The following is a 21,956-nucleotide window of genomic DNA, read 5'->3' as shown; positions in this document are numbered from 1 at the left end:
AATTGAAAAAATTAATCAGAGTTGTCCAACACTGGTCAACTATTGACAAGTTCAATAACACTAAAGTTTTACTAATGTTTAGCTCATGTAAAAGCAAGTTGCTGTGAATATACAATTACCTTATTAAATCTAACTACCTCACACTTTCTAAATCCTTACCAACTTTTAAAACTCCATTAAATTTTGACAAATACCCCTGGGATAGTTCATGAAAACATTCAAATAGACTATCATCACTATTAGGGAGTAATTTCTGTAATAATGTGGACAAGCAAACGCTTCTACCTTTCAGCTGAATTGAAAGCATCTCTAGAAACAGATGATGACCTTGTATTTCCAACACTGCCAGTATGAGATCGTCTTCCTTTTGCTGAAGGAGTATCTAGTGGTATCTCTCCCAAACCCTATAAGAAAGGCAGTGTAATAAAAGTCTTAAAACTTGTAAAGTGAAAGAATGTGTACAATGGAATTTTCATAGCAGTCATTGTTGATCTCTTATGGTTGAAAGCATTTTAATAATCTGCTATACTTGTGCTTTAAAGGGTTTCAGATATGTAAACTATCTTGTAATTAGTAGTAAATTAACAAAATATGTACCCAACTACTAGGAAATGATATTGGCTTGGTAAAACTGTTTAAATACAAAACTTAACATCTATGTTTTGTAACTACTCTTCTTCAAGCTTAAAATCTATACAGAAAATATGAACACATTATATAAACAATGAATTCCTATGCAACACTAGTATGAAAATAAACATTTCGAAAGAACTATTTAAAACCTCTTTTTTTTCCTGATACCTGTACTTGAAATAACTCACAGATATAATCTGCCTCATTTTAGTAAGACAATCTTTTTGCATGGTTATTTTGATAAATTCTATATGAATTAAGCTGAAATCTTTAATATCAATAGGAAGAAAAAAATGCTCTAAAATGTTTACCACAATACATATTTGAAGTAGTATCCCTTCATAAATGAATCCTTTGCCTAAGCTTACCAGAGAGGAATAACATAAATTAACACAGAAAAATTCTACATTATTAAATTAAGCACATTTTTGCAAAAAACAATGTGTAAACAGATTACTTTATTATAAGACACTTTTCACATTTCATTTCACTTGATATTCCCTCAGTCACGCATTTTACAGACATTTTTGAATCCCCATTATCTGTCATGATATATAAGACATGGGGCTTCCCCTCAAGGATCTCCTTATCAACACTCCACAGTGTGGTAGGAGCTCTAATGGTAGAACGTACAAGGTAAAGTAGGAATCAATTGTAATAAACATCATTATCCTCATTTTATAAAAATAAAAATTCTGGGTTAAAGAAATGATGTGCCTAAGATTATATAGTTGCTAATTCTGAGTTGTGATTCAAACCTGTCTTGTAATTCCAATAAACCACACTACATTCTACCAAATATCAAGCTTCTGTTCAATAAACATCTACTGACACTATGAATGTCTACTCAGTACTGCAGTTGTTGAAATGCTACTGTAGATATATTCTAAATGGTTAACAGAAATAATCAAAGAAGTAATTATTTCTATCCTTTACCTTCCTCAGCAAATGAACTTTGTTTTTAAAGTTGTTTATAAAATAAACTTCTTCTACATACCTTTTGCCTTAAGCTTTTAACAGATTCCTTAATATATGGCAAATCTTTAGATGGGACATACTTTTCAAGCATTTTATCAAAGTTAGGATGACACATCATGAGGAAAAGCATCTTTCGGCCATAATACCTATGGATATTTAAGAAATACATAAATAATTCTATAAATCTTAACAAGCTCAGTTTCTGTCCTTAGATACAATTTTTTTTCCAATAGAAAAAACCTATCAACATCAAGATTATCATCTCTATTTTAAATAAGTCATTGAAATGTAGTTACACTAACTGGATTAGAAAACACAGCATTCTCTTGCCACCCATCTTTAAAAAAACATGGCTTCAAATCTTTTAGCTATGTGTCAGATCAGAGCCAAAAGCTCTGACTCTATTTTTCAGGCACCCGAGGGTCCATATCAAGGCTGGCATTTGGCAGAACTATGAATTAAGAGAACTGTGTCTTTGTCCTGCGCTCCTTGCTCGGTGACCTTTTGCTGCTCACTTGCTGGCCAGATGTTCTGGCCTGAGACAACCTTCCAAAGGTTTTGTATTGCCGACCCTCTCTCTTTTCCTTTTCCTGCCAAAACTTACCTGGGTTTCAATTCTTCAAAAACCTATTCTTTGCTACTTAAAATACAACCAAAGTTAGTTGGTAAATCGTGGCTGATATATTAATGAATGTCTAATGTTCTCCAAACTAGGTTTTTTATGCTATATGAATTTTAAAATAATTCTTTTAGGATAATACCTTAAGCCAAGATATCATTCTAATGGGTAAATGATATGGTGGAAGTGCATACTGGAGATATTTTTGGATGGGGTGGTCGGTATAGTACTTCATAATAAAAATACATTATTATTCTTCAAGGAGGCTTGGCCCTAAAATAATTACAGTTATACTTTTACCTACAACTTGGAATTATGACACTAGAAAAACTAGGGAAGGCAAGGCTTTTGTGGGGGAGATGAATAGGATGATCTCAGCATCATTTATATCAACCAGACTCCTTCAAATGTAGTGAAATTACAGAAAGGGAGGTTAATAACAAAGAATAAAAATTACTTTTCTTGCCCCACAACCAGAATAAGGTCAACACCCGGATAAGTAGCTCCTAATCAGTTATAGTTTCAAAGGTGACTCTGAAGTTTATCCCAGAATGTTAAGGACTGTAGGTCTATCATAGGCCTTAATGATATGGGAATGGCTAAAGCAAACAAGTAAACATGCAAAAGGGACACAAAGTGTAAGAAATACTAAAACTGGAAAGTTGTAATTATTTTGTAATTTTAAAATTTCAAATAAGAATCTAAGAAATGACAAAATGGATTAGAAAAGTTACTATGCCATTAAGGAAAGGTTAAGATGTACACAAAACAGCTATTGTAAATTTTATTTTGTTCCTAACTACTCTATTATGATCCAGCCCTCCTAAATTGTTTTGAACTTTACTGTAGTATGCAGAACTTCTAAAATGGTTCCCCCAAAGATGTCCTGCTCTAATTCCTACAATTTATGAATATGATGAGAAATAACTTCCAGGATTATGTTATATGGCACAGTTGACTTTAAGATAGGGGGATTGGGCTTCCCTGGTGGCGCAGTGGTTGAGAGTCCGCCTGCCGATGCAGGGGACATGGGTTCGTGCCCCGGTCTGGGAAGATCCCACATGCCACGGAGCGGCTAGGCCCGTGAGCCATGGCCGCTGAGCCTGCGCGTCCGGAGCCTGTGCTCCGCAACGGGAGAGGCCACAACAGTGAGAGGCCCGTGTACCACAAAAAAAAAAAAAAAAGATAGGGGGATTATCTGGGTGAACCTAATCTAATCACATGAACCCTTAAATGCAGAGAACTTTCTGTGGCTGGTAGAAGAAAAAGAAGTCAAAGAGATTCCAAGCATGAGAGGGATTCAACTTGCTGTTGCTGGCTTGAAGATGGAGTGGGTTGTGTGAGAAGGAATTCAGGTGGCCTTAAGGGAGCTGAGAGAGGACCCTCGCTGACAGCCAGCAAGGAAACAGGGACCTCAGTCCTATAATCACAAGAAACTGAAATTGGTCAAAAACCTGAATGAGTTTGTAAGCAGATTCATCTATAGAGCCTCTAGATAAGAGCCCAGCACTGTTATTACCTTGATTTCAGCCTTTTGAAACCCTAAGCAGAGAACCCAGTTGAGCATGCCAGACTTCTAACCTAAGAACGGTAAGCTAAAAAAATCTGTGTTGCCTTAAATCACTATATTTGTGGTTATTTGTTATGCAGCGACAGAAAATGAATATATCTACTTTCTATGTTAGCTTTTGGCATAATGACTTCCACAAGATTAACTGTAGTTACCTAAAGTACTGAATATCTTTGTCTTAAAATGTTAAAAGTTTGATATCCTTCTTTCCTTTTTAGTCTCCATGAAGTCAGGATCCTACCTTCTTCCTTTAATCTATGATCATATATAACTGCCATAATTTTTAGATTTTGTATGGGACATTATAAATATCTGGTCCAACCTTACTAACTTGATAGACGAGGAAACAGAGGCTAACAGAGGTTAAGTAACTTGCTTAGGGCAGACAGTGACTGGAGCTAGGAGTTGAACCTTGGCTTCTGACTACTTCCAAAACTTCTGTCAGCATTACAGCTATAGTACCATCCACATCTTAATTATTTTGTTATCTTTCTCTGATTGTTCTTAACCTTCATAAAACTATTCTTCAAGTACAGACAGCAATCAGAAATTCATGGAATTTTCTAAGTGAACGTATCTCATGTTATCCATTTTGCTTCCTGTATTTTTCCTTGATTTTACCAGGCTACTTGGAAAATATATCATTTTCCCCTAAAGGCATTACCTTACATTTGCCCACAATGAAGTTCTTCAGCCACTTTTCTGCCCACTCATACAGTCTTGTGCCATTTTCATGCAGATCATCCCTGTGACACAGCATCTCACTACCCAGAAGTATGTAGTGTCATCTGTAAATTTGGAGAATTCACTGTGCACTCCCTCAAGACCATTTACAAACTGGTTAAATAAGATCATCCCCCAGCACTAATCCCTGGGGATCCCACTTTTCCATTTAGAAAAATGTTCATTCTTCTTTAGCCTTTGTTTAAGCCCTTAAAGTAAGACATTTAAGCCCTTAAAGTACGCCATTTAAGCCCTTAAAGTAAGAGATTCAGCAAATACTATTAGCAGCTACTCACCTGGTTTCTGGTGAGCTGTCCTGAGCAAATTTAGCAGCAGCTGGTAATATACGGTCAGCCATATCCTTTGTTCCAGATAGAATACGCTCTGGTTCCATAAATTTTACTACATCTGATAAGTGCTGGGCTGCACATCTTCTTACCGCAATGTGTAAATGGCTACAGGGAAACGTGGTCAATTAAAATAGAGTTGATGTATAAACAATTTTTCAAAGATATACCTTAAAAGTCAAATGATTACTCCTAAGCCTCAGCAATCATTCTTGCAGGCTAAAATGACAAATTATTTGCATTAGCTATCCCTCCCCAAGAAGTTAAAAACAAAACTCATAATCACTGACATTTATTTAGCTCCAGATGTATGAATGTAAGTAACATTAGAATAACAATATTATCCTCTGTATGCTTAGTACCTAATATGATGTTTATCATGTAGGAATTATTTAATACATGTTTTTTGACTGAAATAACATTGAAATTTGCTTGTTTTTTTCCTATACCCCAGATTACAAGCAACTGTATTTTTAGTTTAAGGACATGTCCAGATTATTTTGAACATTACCTTTGTCCTCCATTGATAAGAGAAACAACTGCACGTGCAGGAGTTACATTAGTGATCATAGCTCTCAATGCCTTGTCAACATCTTCTCTTATAAATGTATTTGATTCTCCTGATTTATGCAACAAAACTTTTACTGTATTATCTAGTTCTTGATCCATGTTCTTTTTCAGGTAAGTGAAAAGGTCACTTAAACAAACCACAGCAGCACGAGAAACTCCAGAGCGTAAATTTTTCACCTAAAAAAAATTAACATTGTGAAGAATTAACATTGTGAAAATGACTCTACTACCCAAAGCAATCTACAGATTCAATGCAATCCCTATCAAACTATCACTGGCATTTTTCACAGAACTAGAACAAAAAATTTCACAATTTGTATGGAAACACAAAAGACCCCAAATAGCCAAAGCAATCTTGAGAACGAAAAATGGAGCTGGAGGAATCAGGCTCCCTGACTTCAGACTATACTACAAAGCTACAGTAATCAAGACAGTATGGTACTGGCACAAAAACAGAAAGATAGATCAATGGAACAGGATAGAAAACCCAGAGATAAACCCACGCACATATAGTCACCTTATCTTTGATAAAGGAGGCAGGAATGTACAGTGGAGAAAGGACAGCCTCTTCAGTAAATGGTGCTGGGAAAAATGGACAGGTATATGTAAAAGTATGAGATTACAACACTCCCTAACACCATACACAAAAATAAGCTCAAAATGGATTAAAGACCTAAATGTAAGGCCAGAATCTATCAAACTCTTAGAGGAAAACATAGGCAGAACACTCTATGACATAAATCACAGCAAGATCCTTTTTGACCCACCTCCTAGAGAAATGGAAATAAAAACAAAAATAAAAAAATGGGACCTAATGAAAGTTAAATGCTTTTGCATAGCAAAGGAAACCATAAACAAGACGAAAAGACAATCCTCAGAATGGGAGAAAATGTTTGCAAATGAAGCAACTGACAAAGGATTAATCTCCAAAATTTACAAGCAGCTCATGCAGCTCAATAACAAAAAAAACCCAACCCAATCCAAAAATGGGCAGAAGACCTAAATAGACATTTCTCCAAAGAAGATATACAGATAGCCAACAAACACATGAAAGAATGCTCAACATTATTAATCATTAGAGAAATGCAAATCAAAACTACAATGAGATATCATCTCACACCAGTCAGAATGGCCATCATCAAAAAATCTAGAAACAATAAATGTTGGAGAGGGTGTGGAGAAAAGGGAACACTCTTGCACTGCTGGTGGGAATGTGAATTGGTACAGCCACTATGGAGAACAGTATGGAGGTTCCTTAAAAAACTACAAATAGAACTACCATATGACCCAGCAATCCCACTACTGGGCATATACCCTGAGAAAACCATAATTCAAAAAGAGTCATGTACCAAAATGTTCATTGCAGCTCTATTTACAATAGCCAGGAGATGGAAGCAACCTAAGTGCCCATCATCGGATGAATGGATAAAGAAGATGTGGCACATATATACAATGGAATATTACTCAGCCATAAAAAGAAACTAAATTGAGTTATTTGTAGTGAGGTGGATGGACCTAGAGTCTGTCATACAGAATGAAGTAAGTCAGAAAAAGAAAGACAAATACCATATGCTAATACATATATATGGAATCTAAGAGAAAAAAACAAAAATGTCATGAAGAACCTAGGAGTAAGACAGGAATAAAGACATAGGCCTACTAGAGAATGGACTTGAGGATATGGGGAGGGGGAAGGGTAAGCTGTGACAAAGTGAGAGAGTGGCATGGACATATGTACACTACCAAACGTAAAATAGTGGGAAGCAGCTGTATAGCACAGGGAGATCAGCTCAGTGCTTTGTGACCACCTAGAGGGGTGGGATAGGAAGGGTGGGAGAGAGGGAGACGCAAGAGGGAAGAGATATGGGAACATATGTATATGTATAACTGATTCACTTTGTTATAAAGCAGAAACTAGCACACCATTGTAAAGCAATTATACTCCAATAAAGATGTTAAAAAAAAAAATTTCCAAAATGTACATTTTGCTGAAATTCTGAAAGAAAATCAGTAATAATGACTTTGAAACCAAATTTACTATCAAAGTAACGTGCTTTAAATATGTATTGTATTATTTCCTAAAAATATCAACATTTTATCAATTTTTTCAAATGTGGCAAAGTAAGGCATTAGTTACTTTACATATAAGCCTACTGATTTCATTTAGTACAGCTTTTCTAAGGTCAAATAAATGTGGCATATTTATACACTGTTATTCAAACAATCCTTAACTCAGCTGAAACATAGGATTACCTCTTGAAGTACTGCAAAATTTGTTTCATGCAACTTTGTGTTCAATATTTCAGAATGAAAAGCAGCTAAGCATCTAATAAAGTTCAGTCCCTCAATTTTCTTCTCCCTACGGGAAAAAGAAAGAAACAACAAAATCATGCATTAAATGGGGCTCAACTGGAACAGGATCTCAGATTTCTTCTTTTGTGTGTATGGAATACTGTCAACGAGAAGACCCTGGGTATTTTCCCTTATCATGTAGGAAGCTCAAATAAAAAGATATGGAAAGTTTTGTTCACTCCTATAGTTCTCTTTCGTGATCCAGAACATCTTTTAAGAGCCAAAAGCACTATTGACAGTCAAACTAAGTTCATGCTTTATAAATAAAAAGGAACATTTCTCCACCAGTAAGAATGTCATATTCTTTTTAGAGAACAGAAGGGAAAGGAATGGCAAATCAAATGTGAGGGAATCAGTAAAACAAAAATGGAAGGAGATTAAGTAACTACGTATTACTTTGTTGGTGAGTATATAATCCAAGTGCAGAAAACCATCAAGAGATGTTTCTGTAACTTGTATTTCTTTTTCATTATCTTACCTAATGAGCCAGATGAAGGGTAGGTGAATACTAACAAGACGGTAGATTCAAGTGGGATTGGGATATAACATTTTAAACTTGATGGTTTCCATCTTATATGTTTGAAAAATGCAAGCTGAGTTTCCTTAGTTGGTAATATTGATGGTGGTTATTTTTCTAAGCATTTAAATCCCCTGAATAAGTTACGGAAAATAGGGAGAAAAGACCTAAGATTCCAAGGTGGCAAGAGTAAACCTATTTAATAGCTGTCTGGTTCAAGATTTTCATTTTTTGATTAAGCATAAAACTGTTACAGTTACTGTTCAGATGCACAAACAACCAGATTCTGTACACAAAGTAAATAACAGAAAGTGGAGTCAAGAGAGAGGAAAGCAGAAAAAGAAATTAAGAAATAGTGGCTGAATTTTTTTCATCAAATCTATAAATTCTCAGATCCAAGAACAAATCCTAAACAGGATAACCATAAAATAAACACAAAATGGAACATCATTATCAAATTACTAAAAAGAGTGTTGAAGGGAATATTCTTAAAAGCAGCCATAGAAAAAAGGGCAAATTACACACAGGAGTAACAAAGATAACAATGATAAAAGACTTTAGCTCAGAAATATGCAAGCCACTGAACAAAATTTAAGTGCTAAAAAGAAACGGACAAAAAATCAACTTAATTTAAGGAGGAATATACAAATCTTAAACTATAGTTGGAGATTGCAAAAGCCCAGTAACTGATGAAACAAATAAACAGGAAGTCAGTAAGGATACAGAAAACTTAACACTGTCAACCACTACCAACCAACCTGATCTTCTTAACCTTTATAGAACACTACGAACAACTTCAGAATGCAGATTCTTTTCAAGTTCATGTGAAACATGCATCTGCATGGTTTTGACATCAGGGTATACTGGTTTCAAAGAATGAGATGCGAAGTATACCAGCCTCTTCAATGTTCTAAAAGTTTGTATAGAATTTCTTTCCTAAATGTTTGGTATAATTCACTAGTGAAACCATCCAAGCATGGAGTTTTCTTTGTGGGAAAGAAACTCAAATTCAATTTCCTCAATAGATATTGGGTTATATAGATTATCTACTTTTTGAGTGAGTTTTGGTAGATTCTGTCTTTCAAGGAATCTGTGCATTTCACTAAGTTGTCGAATTTATGGGCATAAAGCTGTTTATCATATTCCTTTATTATTTAATAGCTGTATGATCAGTAGTGATGTTCCTTCTCTCATTCCTGATATATTCATCTGTTTGTTCTCTTTTTTCTTCATCAGTCTGACTAGAGGTTTATCAATTTTATTTATTTTCTCCAAGAGCCCGCTTTTGCTTTCATTTATATCCTCTATTGTTTGTTTTCTATTTCATTGACTTCCATCATGTTGTTTATTATTTTCTTTTTTTTTTTTGCTTATTTTGGGCTTCATTTGCTCTTCTGTTTCAGTTTAAGATGAAAGCTGAGGTCACTGATACAATGTTTCATTCTTAATTTTATTAAGTTCAAAATATTTTCTAATTTCCCTTATGATTTCTTCTTACAGCCATGGGTGATTTATAAGTATGTTACTTAGTTTCCAAATATTTAGAGATTTTACAGGTATGTGTTCCTAACTTCTAATTTAATTCCACTGTGGTCAGAGAACAAAATTTGTATAATCTGAAACCTTTTAAATTACTTGTTTTATGTTCCAGAATATGGTCTTTCTTGGTAAATGTTCCTTGCAGACTTGAAAAGAATGTGAATTCTGTTGTTTTAGGTGGAGTGTTCTATAAATGTCAGTCAGGTCAAGTTGAAAGTCTTCTATATCCTTACTAATTTTCTTTCTACTAGTTTTATCAATTAATGAGAGGATTGTTTGAGTTCCAACTATAACTGTGGAGTTGTTTATTTCTTTGCAGTTCTACCAGTTTTTGCTTAATGTATTTTGAAGCTCCATTATATGGTAATATAATTTATATAATATTATATTATATAATAAAATATGGTTCAGGATTGCCATGTCTTCTTGATGAATTAACTCCCTTATCAATATAAAATGGCCCTCTTTATTCGTGATGTGATAGAATTCTAAGATGGCACCTTGATTCCTGTCCCAGGTGTACATGCCATGAATAATACTCTCCCCTTGAGGGTAAATATGATGGGATATCACTTCTCTCAATCATGTTACATTATATAACAAAAGGGATTTTGCAAGTTGTCCTACAGCTCACCGATCCTCTGTTCATGTCTTTCTTCTAGTTTCTTTAACACATGGATTAGAATTATAACTATAGTTATAATGTCTTTGTCTACTAATTCTATCATCTATATCATTTTTGGATTAGTTTCAATTGCTTTCTTTTTTTCCTTTTCATTATGGGTTGTATTTTCCTGCTTCTTTGCATGCCTGGTAATTTTTTATTGGATGCCAGGCATTGTGAATTTTTATCTTAGATATTTTTGTATTCCTATAAATATTTTTGGGCTTCATTATGAGATATAGTTAAGTTACTTGGAAAGTCTGATCCTTTCAGGCCTTGCTTTTATGCTCTGTTTGGAGAAACAAAACTAGTCTTTAGCCTAGGGCTTATTCATTCCATAGATGAAGCAAAACTCTTCTGAGTATTCTACCCAATGCCATGTGAATTATAAGGTTTTCCACGCTGCCGGTGGGGAGAGAAAGTATTCTTGCCCTTGTATACATCCCAGGGAACATTCTTTGTAACTTCTATGAGTGGTCCTTGTTCTGGTTTCACAAGCATGCCTTGACCAAATACTCAGCTAAACATTTGAGAATAATCTTCTGAAGGTTCTTAGAGTTCTTTAAGGAACTGTATCCTCCTCTGGCATTCTGCCCTGTAAGCTCTAGCTATCTTGGCCTCCCCAAACTCCCAGCTCTATCTCTATCTCTGCTGGTATCTACATGGTTTTCCCCTCCCTAAGCTGTGTAGGAAGTTAGCAAGGGCTCATCTTTGTTTCTCAGGGATCACTGTCTTTCACTGCCTGGTTAACAATACTCTGAAAACCACTGTTTCATATATTTTGTATTATTTCTTTAGTTCTTTCTGATGTGAAGGCAAATCTAATGCCTGTTAATCTATCTTGGCAGGAAGTGGAATTTCAAGAGTTCTGTTTTGGCCATGTTAAATTTAAGATGTCTATTGGCATCCAAGTGGAAGTCAAGGAGGCAGTTCAATTACAAGTCCAGAGCTCAAGAAGATACCAGGGATTCAGATAAGCATTTATGAGAAATCAGAGTACGGATAGAATTTAAAGCTATTGAATTGAATGAGATCATTTAAGAAAGGGGTTGGCAAACTATGGCTCACAGACCAAATCTAGCCCCATCAGAGTTTACTTCTATAAGTAAGATTTTTATAAGTAAAGTTCACTGAAAGACAACCGTGCCCATTCATTTTCACACTGTCTAAGGCTGATTTTGCACTATAACGGCAAAGTTGAGTAGCTGTAACAGAGACAAGTGGCCTGAAAAGCCTAAAATATTTTACTATCTGGCTCTTTATAGGGAAAGATTGCCAGCCTGGATCTATGGGATGAATGTAGATAGAGAACGCCAGTGGATTAAATTCTGGAGCACTCCTCAATTTTGAAATCAAACATTAAGTACTGAAGCAGGAAAAGAACCAAGAGTCTCAAATTTTTCCAGGGTGAAAAGAAAAAAAGTATATGAAGAAGGGAGTGTCAACTGTGTCAAATGATGCTGAGAGGCTAAGTATGATGAGGACTAATAAGTGACCAGTGTTTAGCAAATGGCCACTTCTGCAGTTTTAGTGAAGTGGCAGTCACAGTGGGGAGGGCTGAAAGCCAATCAAAGAAGGTTGAGAAGAGAACATGAGGTGAAAAAGCAGACACAATGAATTAGCCTTTTTGAGGACTTTTGCTAAAAAGGGGGGAGAAAAGAAATGTGAAAATGTGAAGAAGATGTGCAGTTTCGGAAGGAGTTTTAAAAACAGGAAATATTATAGCACATTTTTATGTTGATGAATATGAATCTAGAAAAGAAGCAAAACTGATGATGAGGTATAGGAGGTGGTTGCAGAGAGAGACTGAAGATTGACTAGGGGAGGAAATGGGACAAGGGGAGCCAAGAGATGTTCCAGCTGAAGCAAGTGGAATGCCACTGTCTTTTTTTTCCCCTTGAGTTATTGGCTGGGTTGGCTGGGTGGCTGTTGTAGCTGTGGTAGGAACAGATAAGGATTTTCAGGATTTTTATAGGATATATTTCACAGAGAAACACTTGGAGAAATGATGAGATTTATACTTAATACCAAAAGGTTTGCATAATCCATAATAAAGCTAACTATGTCCTTATGGTATGTAAGTTATAATATAACAGGTAATACAGTGCTATTAGGACCAGAGTTCAGCTACATTAATAAGTTGGAAAAAACTCAGACTGCCTAAGAAGTAAAATAATCATTCCTAAGACTATTTTAATAGGAAATGTTTCAAGGTTTCTAAAAATAAACTTTCAGAAAACTTTTGGAACTCAGCTTAGTTTTAAGTTAAGGATGGTGAACTCACCAATCCTCATCAGCTAAAAGCCTCAGAGCTTCTGTCAGTGCTACTTCTGGTTTGGAAAATGGCCGTAGTTCTGATGAATCCATTATTTCTGGACTATGAGTGACAGAAGGCATCCTTTCTTTATACTGTGGAATGGCTCCAGGAGATGCTTCATCTAAAACAAAGAAACATACTAAATAAAGCATCGAATAACTCTGATACAAAGGGGTACAAATAATATTCTGACCATAGACTCTATGAATATTTCTTATAGAAACTAGTAACTATTAGTTTAGTCTCTAACAAAATTGTAATACCTGGATACCAAAGCTATTTAAAACTATACTTTTTATATACAAAATTATTAAATTACATTTACTGTAAGTATATAAGTGGTTTTGCAGTCATGAGTCATATAACGAAGTCTAGCTTTAAGAGCTAAAAGTCAGTAAGAAGCATATGATCCCATTTTGTAAAAACATGTGGATATATACCTGTTTCACTGTACAACCGATAACAGAAATGAAGCTTTGTGACAACTGTATATAAATTACCAATTTTTGCTATTGTTATTGAATTAATGGTATACTAAAAATCCTAAGACCATGTGTAGTAATGTGGTCGATGTTTCTTCCATAATCAAACATTTACTTTCCATTTTCTAGATGTAAGGCATTGGCCTAGATATTGGGGAAGCAAATCATCTGAGTGCTCAGGGCACCCTTGAGGGCACTGCATAATGTAAGACACATGCAGTGAAGGTGTTAGAACGGAATAGACCAAAAAGATAAAATAGAATGTGTAATGGTTTTTGTAAATGGATAAAGGTTAGTTATTTTTTCATGTTAAGAGATAACTTTAAAAAGGTAATATTAAGCACTAGAAAATGACTATAATAAAAAGTATTTATCAACCATGCTGTTCTTAAGAAAATGTTAGATGAAACACATGAGATACACAAATATAAGAAATTACACTTGATGCTGTATATTAATTACATATTCAGATGCAATTAAAATCCAAAGGCAAGATATTAATGATATTAGTTAACACTTATTAAATACTTTGTGTTAGATGTTGTGATAAAGACTTTACAAACTTTACTACATTTAATTCTCTCAACAAAGGTGATGGATATTCTCATTATCTCTAATTTGCAACCGAGAGAAAATAACTGAGTTTTACAGAGGCTAAGAAATGTATTCAAGGTCTCAATGCTAATGAGTGGCAAAGGCAGGATTTTCATCTAGGTCTACTATCACCCTAGATTTTATACAAAGAGGTCTAAGACAGAATCCCTGCTTTCCAAACTTTATCACATACCCGATGAGAAGAGACATGCAAAAAGATGAATATGGTATTCTGGATTACTGTAGTGATAAACTTGTACCAGTTTTTGTTAGAGTAAATCACATACGAAGAAAATTATATGACAATTAATGAATATGATAAATAGACATCATTGATTTTTTTTGATGATTCAGATGCACCCTCATTAGGTTTCATATGTAAGACTGACATGTATTAAAAAAAAAAAAAAACCAAAACTCAACTTTGGAATTTTACAATCCAGAAAGAATAGCAAATAACAAAATAGCACTACTAACTGTCATTTATTGACATCTTGCCTGCATTGTGCTAAGTGCTTCACTTACATTATCCCATTTGATTCATTCAACAACCCTATGTGATGGTTACTATTATTCCTACATTACAGGTGAAGAAACTGTTGCTAAAGTTTTAAGGATTCCCTCTCTATATCTACTCCACCTCCATTCTCATGAGAGAATAATTCATTAGGAAGAGATGCAGATAAACACCAAGTTATCAACCTTGGGGTTATACCACTATTTCTACTGTTTTTACCTGAAAAAAGTGAAAAAAAACAAAACAAATACTACTCTGGAAAAGGAGGTGTACAGAGTATCAATCTAAAGCAGTGCTGCCCAAACTAAGGGTTTTTTGTTTAAACATCCCCTCCTGAAGCCTGCTACTTTTATAAAATACAATAAAAATGTTGTGGCAAGTCTCTAAAAGGTTACTCTCACTGTTTGTAGTTATCTTGTAAGCATATTCTTCTGTTCAAAATATAAGCATGATTTCAAGGAAGCACTCTCCTTATACTGCTTAGAAATAAAATCTGCAAAGCCTATATTATAGGCGAGAAAAATCACAAAATTAGTTGATGTCTCTAGCAAGAATGAATATGAAACAATTTATGATTTGCTACTCTTTGTATGATTTGCTACTATTTGTACTTTTATTCCTACTGTTAACTACTGACTTAGGTAAGAAGTTTTGTGGGTTTTTCTCCCCCTAGATTCTATGACAGTAATAATTAGTGAAACTATTTAAGAATGCTGAAAATAGGCTTAAATGTCACAAATGCCTAGATTTAACTGGTACTCAGGGCCGTGTTTAACCAGTAATTTTACAGGTTAACACCTCTCATCAGGCATACTCTCAATAATTACTAACTTTGAGGATACAGAATTTTTAAAACATTTTCTACACTTCCTGCATTATTAAAAAAAATACAAGCTAGGAAGAATTGCAAACATTTATCTAGTTCAATTCTCTTTTATATTTATCTTTGGGAGAGGTTAAGTATGTTGTCTAAGATCACATTTATAAATTTACGTTTTCTATACTTCTTGGGTTTTTTGTTCACACCTAGACTTCAGACCCAACATCAATTTAAGAATGTTTGTTATAGTTTATACCTTAGAAAAAAAATAACAAAAATAATAAGCAGTAATTTTTAATGTTTATTATAGTTCACACAATTTTTCATTTCAATTTCTGATTTTCCTAGCTGTTGCTATACCTAAGACCTATTCAATATTTTTTAAAATAGCACAGGAAACATGGAGCTTAATCTTGACCAGGTATAGAACCTATTAAGTACTCAATGACTAGCTGAATAAATGATAAATGCAATGATTTTTTTAATCATGATCTAATAAACCAGCTTCACAATCTCAGTTACCTTAGCTATAAAATGGAATACTACCCTCAGTGAAACAAGAATATTTGCAGGGAACAAAGACGAGATCTTTGAGATAATCTGGGCCTTTCAGATAGTTTAGATATTTTACATGGCCAGAAAATAGAGGCCTGTTTTCAGGTCACAAAGCTAATTAAAAGGCAGAACTAATATTAAAGAAGCCAGGTCTGTCTACTGACTCCTACTGGTTTAGTGTTCTTTCCATCACAAAATGCATTGAACCACATGTGGTCTCTTCAACTTAAATAAGCATTTGTGACATTACTCCCTATATTTAAACATATCTTACCTGAATCTGAAAACACTAAAGATGGTGACCTTTTTAAACTGGCCTCTTTTTTTCAATGGAGGGCTGAAGGCAATGTTTTCTAAAGGAGAGCTTTCATTTTTTTCATATTCCCACCTCATCCCCCAAAATATTTAAGTCTAGAAGGGAGAAAAACAATCAATTAGCTTCCTTTTTATAAGAAACAATACTTATTACAATAGTTAGAAGTAAATGGGTCTTTCAGATTTCAGTGTTGTAGTTCAACATATTCCACTATTAGCGATACAGCAACCTCAGTTAAACTATAGTACATTAGTTTTAGAATATTACGAGTTAAATAAAACCACAGCAAATGTTAAATTCCACTTACTTTCAGATGCCATTTTCTCAGTTCCTGTATGTTTCATTCGTTCCCAAGGATTCTTCTCACAATCTTTAATGTCAAAAAGTTCTTTTTCCTCTTTTCTCTTTTGTCTCATCTTGTCATAAGTAGATTTTGAAATAGAAACTTTAATCTGCAGGAAAAAGTTGAAATATCCGAAATCATTCAGGGAGTCTGACATTTAAAATAACTATCTTCATCTTAGATAACTGTAAGTTATACAAAATAAACTATACATTTCTTAGTCCTTATTTCAGTAATTCTAAAACTGAATAGAATTACCTAGTGCTAATCTCCAAATAAATTTGTGCCTGAAGATACTAGTTTGTTACTCCCTGAGGATATCCTAGGAAATTGTTGAATATATACATACACATACATATATGTATATAAAGTACATGTAGAGCATAAAGTACACTAGATACTTTATGCCAGAATGACAGCATATTTGGTGGGAAAGGAGAATAACCTATCATTTAAATGATTAAAGTTCAGGAATTTCAATTACACTGAGATTTAAAAAAATTTAATCAAAACACTTTCACTACCCCAAATCTGATATACACAAAACAATGATGCATCATTAAATTTATCCTAATAATTAGTAAATAACCTTACATCTTTTTCATTTTCAACATCAACACATGATGGAATACTCTGCTGGACTGCTCTTCCATAAATCCCTGATGGTGGTTCAGTACTTTTAAGTGAAAACGTATCCCCATTTTCCACAGAAGATATCACTGATTGGCTGCAGGTTGCTGGTGCTGGGACTGGACTTCCAAATACCCCTGGAAGCAACCAACCATCAAACTGTCATTAAGTATTTATGTGATGTTACGCTGGACAGCAAAGTTTTAAGACAAGGCTCTTGTCTTCAAGAAGTATACGATATAGTTAATAAGAAAAACATGTTAAATAATCACAAAATATAAAAACACTCTAACAGGATGATAATATGAGGTACCACAAGATATTTCATGATAATATCAAATGAGAACACCGTATTGTTAAGTTCTGAGTTCACAAGAAAGAACGGTTGGGTGAGCTGGGGGTTTAAGATGGTTTCAAAGAGCAAGGATTTGAGCTGGGATTAGAAGACACAAAGAATTTGGATAGACAAGTGAGGAAGGAGGGGAGGACGTCCTATGAGATGGGATGCTCATAAGCAGAGCTGAACAAGTAGAAAGCATGTATGTGGAGTGAATAAGTTTGGCTGGGCACAAGGCAAATAGAGGAAAAACAGAAAATAAGTTTACAAGGGTAGGTTGGAGCCAATCTGAGGAGGGACTTATTTTTTATTATATATTTCTTTTTAAATTTTATTTATTTATTTTTGTCTGCGTTGGGTCTTTGTTGCTGCGTGTGGTCTTTCTCTAGTTGCGGCGAGCGGGGGCTACTCTTTTTTTTTTTTTAAAGAAGATGTTGGGGGTAGGAGTTTATTAATTTATTTTATTTATTTTTGCTGTGTTGCGTCTTCGTTTCTGTGCGAGGGCTTTCTCTAGTTGTGGCAAGCGGGGGCCACTCTTCATCGTGGTGTGCGGGCCTCTCACTATCGCGGCCTCTCTTGTTGTGGAGCACAGGCTCCAGACACACAGGCTCAGTAGTTGTGGCTCATGGGCCTAGATGCTCCGTGGCATGTGAGATCCTCCCAGACCAGGGCTTGAACCCGTGTCCCCTGCATTAGCAGGCAGATTCTCAACCACTGCACCACCAGGGAAGCCCAAGCGGGGCCTACTCTTCGTTGCAGTGTGTGAGCTTCTCATTGCAGTGGCTTCTTTTGCTGCAAAGCACAGGCTCTAGGCACGCGGACTTCAGTAGTTGTGGCACATGGGCTCAGTAGTTGTGGCTCGTGGGCTCTAGAGCGCAAGCTCAGTAGTTGTGGCGCATGGGCTTAGTTGCTCTGCAGCATGTGGGATCTTCCCGGACCAGGGCTTGAACCCATGTCCCCTGCGTTGGCAGGTGGATTCTTAACGTGATTTTAACCACTGTGCCACCAGGGAAGCCCTGAGGAGGGTCTTAAATTAACTTAATAAGACTCTATCAAGCAAAGAAGTTAGGAAAGCTTTCTGAGCATTTCATTCTATTTACCAAAAATAAGATGTACACCCTCAATGTCTATCATCATATTCTAGTTTCTCAACTAGAATTGAAATTAAAATTAAACTAAAATTAAATTGAAATTTAAATTAAATTTTAACTTAAATTAGTTTTAATTTAATTAAAAAATAAAATTTAATTAAAAAATTAAAAAGGAATCTAGCTGGGTTGTGTTAATGAACTTGATGGGGAAATCCTTTCACAATGTATATGGATATCAAATCATCACACTGTACACTTTAAATATCTTACAATTTTATTTGTCAATTATACCTCAATAAAGTTGGGGGAAAAAAACGCTAGTTTTAAAGGATATTTGCAAATATGTTGTTCAAAGGTTTCCTAACTCCCCTAAAATATATAAGAGATATTAATTAAGATTTGTCTAGTCTTTGCATGGGAGACAATACAATTATATTAATTTATATTGATGACAAAGTCGATCAATAAGGACTACTATTTGAATTTAAACTGTGGTAAAATGGTCTAAGCTATCCTAAAAGTGTCTTAGAAGTACCTAAACTCCACCTGTCACATAATACATCTCTGAAAATTACTGACGTGAATTTACTGTTGTTTCATTAGAGGATAGAAATGTCATGTTATGTATTCACTTTTAATTCTTTCAATTAACGATTTTTTAAAAAGAAAGTTCTATTCAACACCTGAATCACACTCTTCTCTATTCTTTATTGATATGCTTTGCTTATACGTGAAGAACATATTCAATTAAAAGCTAAAAAACTTTGAAATACCTTTTCCAACAACTACTACTGAGTCTTCTGATAAGGTATTTGTAGACATGAAGTCAAAACTGGAAATTTGGTGGAAATTTGATGATGACCCTGTAAATCCTAAAGAAACAAAAAAACCCACATTAAAAAATACATATTTATATAGTATTTCAGGATATCATAACATGATCTTTTAAAACTGAAAACTAACTTCATACAAAGAATTTACAATTTATATATTTACGCATATTCATTAACTCAATAAATATTTATTTATTTATTTATTTATTGTTTTTGCGGTACGCAGGCCTCTCACTGTTGTGAACTCTCCCGTTGCGGAGCACAGGCTCCAGACACGCAGGCTCAGCGGCCATGGCTCACGGGCCCAGCCACTCCGCGGCATGTGGGATCTTCCCGGACCGGAGCACGAACCTGTGTCCCCTGCATCGGCAGGCAGACTCTCAACCACTGCGCCACCAGGGAAGCCCAACTCAATAAATATTTATAATTAGAATATCTGGTTTGTCCATTGTATATTCTTGCCTCCTTTGTCATAGATTAATTGACTGTAGGTGCATGGGTTTATTTCTGAGCTCTCTATTCTGTTCCATTGATCTATATGTCTGTTTTTGTGCAAATACCACGCTGTTTTGTTTACTGTAGTGCTGCAGTATTGTTTGAAGTCTCAAAGGGATATGCCTCCATCTTCATTCTTTTTTCCTCAGGACTGCTTTGGCAATTCTGGGTGTTTTGTGATTCCATATAAATTTTAGTATTATTGTTCTAGTTCTGTGAAAAATGCCATGCGTATTTTGATAGGGATCACATTATATCTGTATAGTTTGCTTTGGGTAGTATTAACTTTTAAACATTAACTCTTCCAATCCAAGAGCACGGGATAGCTTTCCATTTCTTAAAATCATCATCAATTTCCTTTATCAATGTTTTGGAGTCTTCAGCATATAGGTTTTTCACTCATTTCATTTCTTCATTTTGCCATACCATGAGGCATGTGGGATCTTAGTTCCCCCCCCAGTGATCGAACTCATGCCCCCTGCATTGGGAGTGCGGAGTCTTAACCACTGAACCACCAGGGAAGTCCAGTATTTTTTTTTTTTTGACGTGATTTTAAATGGGATTTTTTTTTTAACCTCTTTCTGATATTTCATTGTTACTGTAAAAAAATGTAACAGATTTCTGTATATTAATCTTGTATCCTGCTACCTTGCTGAATTCATCTATTAGTTCTAATAATTTTTGTGTGGAGTCTTTAGGGGTCCCTATATAGAGTATCATGTCATCTGCCAATAGGGACAGTTTTACCACCTCCCTTCTGATTTGGATACCTTTTGTTTCTTTTTCTTGTCTGAATGCTTCCAATACTATGCTCAATAGAAGTGGTGAGAGCAGGTATCCTTGTCTTGTTCCTGAATTTAGTGGGAAGGCTTTTAGCTTTTCACCATTGAGTATTATGTTGGCTGTGGGTTTGCTGTAAATGGCTTTTGAGATATGTTCCCTCTATACCCACTTGGGTGAGAGTTTTTACCATGGATGGATGCTGAATTTTATCAAATACTTTTTCTGCATCTATTGCGATGATCATATGGCTTCCTGTTGATGTAGTATTGATATATCACATTGATTGATTTATTATGATGAACCATCCTTGGGACCCTAAAATGAATCCAACTTGATCGTGATGTATGATCCTTTTTACGTATTGTTGGATTCAGTTTGCTAATATTTTGGAAAGTTTTCTTTTTTGATTGATTGATTGATTTGGCTGCATTGGGTCTTAGTTGTGGCACACAGGATCTTTGCTGCGGCACATGGGATCTTTCATTGCAGCACGCAGGCTCTAGAGTGTGCAGGCTCAGTAGCTGCGGCACAAAGGTTCTTTAGTTGTGGCGCATGGGCTCCAGAGTGCGCGGGCTCAGTAGTTGCAGCAAGCAGGCTCTCTAGTTGTGGCTCATGGGCTCTAGAGCGTGTGGGCTCAGTAGCTGTGGCGCACGGGCTTAGCTGCCCCATGGCATGTGGGATCTTAGTTCCCCGACCAGGGATCGAACCCACGTCCCCTGCATTAGAAGGTGGATTCTTAACCACTGGACCAAATCAAAAAATATTTGCTAATATTTTGTTGAGGATTTGTACATCTATGTTTATGAAACATATTGATCTGTAATTTTCTTTTCTTAATGTCTTTGTCTGGTTTTGGTATCAGGGTGACAGTGGCTTCATAGAATGAATTAGGGAGTGTTCCCTCCTCTTCAATCTTTTGGAATAGTTTGAGAAGGATAGGTGTAAGGTCTTGTATGTTTGGTAGAATTTCCCAGTGAAGCTGTCTGGTCTGAGATTTTTGCTTGCAGAGAGCTTTTTAAATTACAGATTCTATTTCACTTCTAGTGATCAGTCTGTTCAAAATATGTTTCTTCCTGACTAAATTTTGGCAGGCTGTATATTTCTAAAAATCTGTCCAATTTGTTGGCATATAACTCTTCATAGTATTCTCATGAGTTTTTGTGTTTCTGTGGTATCAGTTGTTATTTCTCTTTACCTTCTTATGTTTTTTCGGGGTCCTCTCTCTTTTCTTCTTGGTGAGCCTGGCTAGAGGTTTGTCAATTTTGTTTATCTTAAAAACAAACAAACAAAAAAAACAGCTCTTGGTTTTATTGATCTTTTTATTTTTTTTG

General features: G+C 35.2%; 1 protein-coding gene across 2 annotated transcripts in view; it reads right to left on the bottom strand.

Annotated features, from left to right (window-relative positions):
- Positions 1-21,956, bottom strand: part of TOGARAM1 (TOG array regulator of axonemal microtubules 1) — an 81,648-nt gene that overhangs the window by 13,936 nt on the left and 45,756 nt on the right. For both annotated transcript variants that reach the window (XM_027111132.1, XM_027111133.1), the window contains exons 9-17: positions 19,288-19,386; positions 17,051-17,223; positions 16,421-16,565; positions 12,797-12,950; positions 7,694-7,799; positions 5,382-5,617; positions 4,820-4,978; positions 1,631-1,757; positions 286-404 (exon numbers count right to left, since the gene is read on the bottom strand). In XM_027111132.1, coding sequence (XP_026966933.1) covers positions 286-404; positions 1,631-1,757; positions 4,820-4,978; positions 5,382-5,617; positions 7,694-7,799; positions 12,797-12,950; positions 16,421-16,565; positions 17,051-17,223; positions 19,288-19,386 — 1,318 coding nt within the window. The remainder of the gene's footprint in view (positions 1-285; positions 405-1,630; positions 1,758-4,819; positions 4,979-5,381; positions 5,618-7,693; positions 7,800-12,796; positions 12,951-16,420; positions 16,566-17,050; positions 17,224-19,287; positions 19,387-21,956) is intronic.

Source organism: Aethalodelphis obliquidens, unplaced genomic scaffold, assembly GCF_003676395.1.
Source record: "Aethalodelphis obliquidens isolate GAN/ISIS:26980383/991018 unplaced genomic scaffold, ASM367639v1 scaffold10, whole genome shotgun sequence".
NCBI lineage: Eukaryota > Metazoa > Chordata > Mammalia > Artiodactyla > Delphinidae > Aethalodelphis > Aethalodelphis obliquidens.
The sequence above is the reverse complement of the archived record's forward strand: the minus strand, read 5'-3'. Positions and strand labels throughout refer to the sequence as shown.